Raw genomic sequence first — 6583 nt, forward strand, 5'->3', positions numbered from 1 at the left:
TTTACTTTTATTTCTGAAAATAGTGAGCAAAAATTTCGTCGACATCAAAGGAAACCATTCCAATTAAACTTCCATTTATAATAAAAATTTTTATTCTTTCATTTAATCCATTTTTGTTTTACAGTAAAACAAAAATGTGTGACATATTTAACAATTTCCCTATTGTAGTTTTTTTAATGATACGGATTCACACTTGTGTTCATAATAGTTTTAGCTAAAATTATATTTATTTAGCGTTGTGATAAAATATATAGAAAAAAATTATATACCTTACAATTCAAAATTTTTCGATTATTATTAAAAAAAATAAAATAAAAAAATATTTACTAATCATTACTTTACTTATTTACTAATCTTTTAAGTCATTCTTTTACGTAGAATTATCATTTATAATTGCATGCAAAAAATTTTCGTTTCGCTCGAAATGCGTAACAATGTAATATTAACATTAAGGGGTCCAAACTTTGGACCGCTCTCCTGATCAAACTATTAGAACAGTATTTTCCACATTACGGCTAGCCCCTTCATTTTTGAGGGTCAGAAATCAGAATCCATCGGGAAAAAAAAAGGTATGCTTATTCAGAGAAACTTTGTTTTTGTGTCTATTTTCATAACTTAAAATATTCCGCATTAATTAATTAGCACATATGAGGTAACCCTCTCGAATCATTAAGAATGAACTCTAAAATATGAAGATCCGATCAAAAGTTATTCAGCCTGGTCCGTTTATTTAATGCGCACCTTACACAATGACTAAATTTACAATGCTAGAAGTATTATTAACTAAACGATACAGTAGTAAAAATATTTATTTTTATAATTATTATTTATTTTTGTACGAAAAGAGTCAAAGTTAAAGCCATTATTATTATTTTTTTTAAAGAAAAAATAAGACTTGATATTTTTACATTTTGACTTATTTGTCAATTGTAATCCAAGCTTCAAGATTAATAAATTACAAAATTTTGAAATCAACAAATTCGCACCAAATCCGAGCTTCAAAATTAATAAATTACGAAATTTTGAAATAAACTAATTCGCTCCCAGTCCAAGCTTCAAAATTAATAAATTACAAAATTTTGAAATCAACTAATTCGCTCCCAATCCAAGCTTCAAAATTAATAAATTACAAAATTTTGAAATCAACTAAGTCGCTCCCACTCCAAGCTTCAAAATTAACAAAATTTTGAAATCAAACAATTCGCGCCATCTTTTGCACGCACGCTCGACATTTTACGATCGATTTCAATCAAAATAGTACTTACATAACTCCTCTTTGCACTTTGATGTTTAAACCATTTAGAACAGATTCTTCTCTCTTTCGACCATAACTAAAACACACATTGTCTCCATCTACAGCGAGTAAAGAATTAAAAACAGCTTCGTCCATTCCTTTCAAGAGGGCGGTCAGCAGCCGGTCTGTGAAGCTTCACGGCACCGAATGCTCAAGTTCAAAGCCCTGTGTGTGTGCGCCACTCACAGTAATGTGAGAAAGCTAAATATCGGGCGTCCTTCGATTTAATCAAAGAAGGAAAAGAATTATCAAGTGTTATGAGCGCTTATCAGTTTCAGATAATTTATGTCGTTAAAAAGTAACAACAGGGTTAAATAGATTGATTCATTTGTAATAGAAGCTTTCCTTTTAAAGAGAAGCTTGTTTCAAATCGATTGTGTCGAAATGTAACTTAACATTTTTTCCTTTCTATTGAAATTTTTATTTTCGAAATTTTTCTGTCAGATATTTTTTTATATTTTAATAGAATATACTGTTTCCTATAATTTAGTACTTAAATTTAAATAATATCAAATAAAATAATATTTCCACTCTTTCAACTACTTATAAGGAACTTCCGTCGTTCCCGAAATTCCCTTAAAAAAATATTTTTCCTGCAGTTAGCAAATAGATTGTTTTAATAAATTCGAATTAAAAGTATTTTGTTCAACCCAACAAACAGTTTAAATTAATGCATTAAAAGTCAAATAGACAAATCATCACGTTTATGTTGCAAGCGGCCCCAAAAACCCAGTTGAAAAAATAGAATCAGGTCGCATTCTTAAGTTTCTGTAAAAAATTTTTTTAAAAGTTCCATTTGTTTTAAAAATTCCGGCTTTAATTCACTACCATATAATAAACTTATTTTATAACCGTCGTTAAATAGCCGATCCAATTTTGAGTTTACGACTATCTATGCTCAACTCCGTAGCCTTGTAAGCAACCCAGAAGACAAGGGAACTCTTGGTCAAGCATTGGTACTAACTAGCCATCGGGGTGGACTTTTTGAGGGATCTACCCCACATTTGCGTTACATGGAAAGGAAAACCACGATAATCTCCCACGGTTAGCCCGATGGTAAGGGTATTCTAACCCATATTATGTCTACCACGGAGGATATTTTACGTCAGCACTGTGGTCAGTGTGAGCGGGGAGCGGAATTCGTATCAACCAGCCACCGCTTGGATTCAAACCTGGGCCGCCTCATACCCTCTATCTCCCGAGCCACCTCGGATCAGTTCACTGTCATTGAAAAAAGTATTTTGCTAAAAACTTAAGGACTAGGATATTTATCTTCAAACAGCCCCTAACCTGAGGAAGGCAGGGATGGTCAACCGGGTACTACCTAAGAGGGGGTGACAAAAATTAGTTTATTTTCGCTGAAGGTATTTTTAACATAAATTACGAAAAATTTTGATCTATACTAAATTATATTTTCTTTTAATTCAACCTCTGGTATCAACTCTATTGGGGTGAAAAATGGTTTTATGTTTTATTGTGCACAATTTGTGTTTATTACTTAAATTAAAATGTGAAATAATTTTAATAAACTTTAACCTAATGTTAGGGCTTTTATGCATTTTTTTAAAACTATCCACACATGGAACTGGACTAATTACATCTTTGTTAGACAAAAATTTACAAAAAAATATTAATATATTATTACTTAAAAAATAAAAAGAAATGCTCCCTCAAAAATCAGGCAATTCGGTAGCTATGGGTTGAGTGTTGAAAAGATGAAAGAAAAATTTTGTCAAATTTTAACTTATGCTGTACAGCTGAAAATTCATCATTTAAAAAAAAATTTTAAATAATTTTCATTTTAGCAATGTCAGTTTAAAAATATCTATTTGTTAGAAACTGTCATCAAAAAAGGAGTTAAAAATTTTTTTGTTTAAAATTAAATATATAAAATATCTATTTGTTAAAAATCGTCTAATTGTCGCTTCGGAAACCACTGTAACAGTGCAGTTAAGCTGTAACATAATTTTTTGAATCGTTGTACTTAATCATAATTTCGTAATTTTTTTATGAAAACCAGTTTTTTTATAAATTTTGAAACGTGTTTTCTTAAGCATTATTCTGTTAATAAATTGATATTTTTTCCTAGGTTATACACTAATGTGTGTTTTTAAATTTATTTAAATTGAAACTTCCAAATAATTTAGTTTAGAACATTAGTAAAAGAATTTATCATATAATAAAGATGCATTTCCCACCTTCATTGGTACATTTAAAATACTTTACAATTTTTATGTTATTGATGAAAATTACTTTCCCATAATCTAAAAGCGTATATTTTTATGCCATAAATTTCTGACTTTAATAGTTGGTAGTTTTGTTCTTATTTTATGTTCATCACCGTTTGAGTATTTTTTTCCTCTTAATTTTCATTAAATTGGGCCATTTTTAATAAAATTCTGAGCTAGTTAACTATTTATCGGAAAGAATGCTGCGTGTTTATATTAATATCTAGTGTGAATTATACTGAGTTATTAATAAAAAAGAATGTAATTTTTATTTACTGTTATAAAATTGTTTAGAAAATGACTAACATTTTCTGCTTTGTCATTTTATTCTATTTTATCACCGGCGTTGAACAGTCGACCCAATTCTGAGTTCACGACTATCAATACTCATCTCCGTAGCCTCGTAGTTTTGAAACTAACCCAGAAGACAAGGGAACTCCTGGATCAAGCATTGGGACAAACTAACCTTGGTGGAGAACTTTTTGATGAACCCGCATTCATGTTGCATGGAGCGGAAAACCGCAAAAACCTCCCACGGTTAGCCCGACGTCAAGGGGATTCTAACCCATAATCTGTCGACCACTAAGGATATTTCACGGAAGATATTTCTGCGTTGTGATCGGTGCGAGCCTGAAGCAAAATTCGTATTGACCAGTCAGTGCTGGGATTCGAACTTGGGACAGCTCCTTAGGAGGTAAGCTCTAAATCCTCTGAGACACCTCTTTTCCCTGTTATTAACCCAATTGGAAAAAAAATTGCTTCCTCTATAAATTTCATTTAAAATTTTCCTGGATATGAGAATTACAAGCTTGAAAACTGCCCCGCGAATGATAACAAATCTTGCTACGTCATTGAACTAATCAGCTGTTACAAGGTATCCGCCAAATTAATAAGTAGTAAATATAATCATCAAAGCAACTTTTAACTTTTCCTAAATTAACAACACATAAAATGCAAATATTTTGCACCCAGGAAATGCCAAATTTCTAGAGATGTATTTGAGTTACTATATTATTGTGATAATTAAGAGTGTCTTATTATTCATCTTTCATCATCAATTTTAATTTATTTGAAATTCTAAAATTTTATACACTATTATAAAAGTAAACTCTGCTGACTTTTTCGGGAGATTTAGTAAAGAAGCAACAAAAATATTGGATTCTTGATTTATTAAAGACGGTGCAAAATGATTCTGCCATCTGCTACACACAAATAGTTAAAATAAAGCCCTAGATTACCTAGTAAAGTAGCATAACTCTTTTCTTGCTTCCTTTGTGCGGCTTTCGGTTTTGATTGGTCGTCGCCGATCACATGGTTAAACAGTCGCCATTTTGTTGACTGATTTAAACGGTGAAGTATCATTGCACTCGATCTGATATTTCCATTTTCGCTTTTCTTTTTCCTTTATTTGTTTCGTACTTTTAGATTAATAATGACAGGCTGTTGTGCATTTGGGTGTTCTAATAGGTCAAAATTACCTTTAAATTATATCACTTACCTGTTAGAGATCATAATTTCTCAGTTACAGCGCTTCACAGAAAAATTAAAGAGTTTACAAGTTGTTTAAAATAGCAAATCTTTATTATTAAAAGAGAGAGAGAGAGAGAGAGAGAGGGAGAAAAAAAAAAGACGTTACAAAAAAATTGTATTGATTTTTTTTATTTTGAAAAAATACCGTAACATTTCTGGTTTTATTTTCAATCTGGTGGGTCTCTAGCTACCATCATTTTAAACAATTGTACCCTTTTTAATTTTCTCGGTTACAGCGCTATCTGTGAAGCAAAAACCTACAAACCAAATAAGGTTGCTTTTTTCAGAAGAATCCGAATCTACAATAAATAATAGGGGTTCACATTAAGAGTTCAAAGCATATTTAAGATCTTTCAGTCCTTCCTATGGTGTTTAGAATGAAAGATGAGTTTGGTATCAGTATCATTGAATAGCTTTATGACCCGATGTTTATTTCTCGAGATATTTGACCATTTCCGAACTTTTTTCACTCCCCGTCCAAAATTGAAATTCACAAGACGTCGATACTCTTGCAGTGAATTTTCATATTGATCTACTTTGATTCAAGTCTCCTCATCCAAATCTTATACTCAACTTCAAGAACACAGGATATTTTTCCCTCATTTAAGTTTTATATCCAAACTAATTATAATCTTATCTCAGTAAAAGATCTTAATTCGATTGACTTCGAATTTTAACCTTACTATCCTGACTATTACTTACTTCATTTGACTTTAATCAGATTGTATCATTTTTAATCTAGTTATTTTGAATTTTGCCTGGTTTTAGGTGAGGCACAGTCCCAAACATGGCTCATGCCCAAAAAATTTAGATCAATCAATAACCTTCCAGTTTTAAATACCTGAAACCTGTGTCACACGTAAGGGACTTTTTAAGATGGGAAATCAACCAGATAGAAACTTTTTAAAAATTACTATTATTCGATCCCTAAACACAGCATAATTGAATGCAAATTACTAAGAAAAAGTTTAATTTTTTTTTTTTTTTTTTTTTTGGAAAATTTGGTTAGATTCCACATTTTTGGAAAGTCAAGTATTTAGAAATATTCTAATGGGTTAGACAGTTAATTTATTCTTTTCTCTTGTTGTATTCGAAACTTATTGAAATTAATTGTTGTAGATCTGTTGATAAGGAAATCTTGAGAAAAAAAAAATCTCACACACAGAGGTCTGATTAGGAATTTTTTTTTTAAATTGTTGTCTAAATAATGAACTTTCTGAAGTATTCTTAACAAAAAGTATAATTAGAAAAATTAATTTAAAAAAAATACACAACTTCATGATAAAATGCTTAAGAATTTTTTCTTAAAAAAAATCAGTTGATTTAAATCACTAAACCCTGATAGCATCTTTAATAACTGTCTCTTACAATGTATATTGAAATACAAGTGGGTAAATAAAACTTTTCTATTACAATTTGCAACTGTCAATACAAACAAGAAAGTTAATTGTAGGGACTCACTCATTTACTATGATTTTATAAAAGGCCTCTAAAAAATTATAATGTAAAAAAATATCAAGACTAAAAATCA

General features: G+C 30.3%; 1 protein-coding gene across 4 annotated transcripts in view; it reads right to left on the reverse strand.

Moving 5' to 3' along the window:
* The window catches only part of snu (ABC-type transporter snustorr), a 69170-nt gene extending 67645 nt beyond the window's left edge, over positions 1 to 1525 (reverse strand). For 2 of the 4 annotated variants that reach the window (XM_071179806.2, XM_071179807.2), the window contains exon 1: positions 1266 to 1525. In XM_071179806.2, coding sequence (XP_071035907.2) covers positions 1266 to 1390 — 125 coding nt within the window. In that variant the 5' untranslated portion in view covers positions 1391 to 1525. The remainder of the gene's footprint in view (positions 1 to 1265) is intronic. The other 2 variants (XM_071179808.2, XM_071179809.2) reach the window with 2 other exon arrangements.
* Positions 1526 to 6583: the final 5058 nt, after the last annotated feature.

This window comes from Parasteatoda tepidariorum, chromosome 1 (assembly GCF_982258835.1).
Source record: "Parasteatoda tepidariorum strain Cologne lab strain chromosome 1, Ptep-v5.0, whole genome shotgun sequence".
NCBI classification, from domain to species: domain Eukaryota; kingdom Metazoa; phylum Arthropoda; class Arachnida; order Araneae; family Theridiidae; genus Parasteatoda; species Parasteatoda tepidariorum.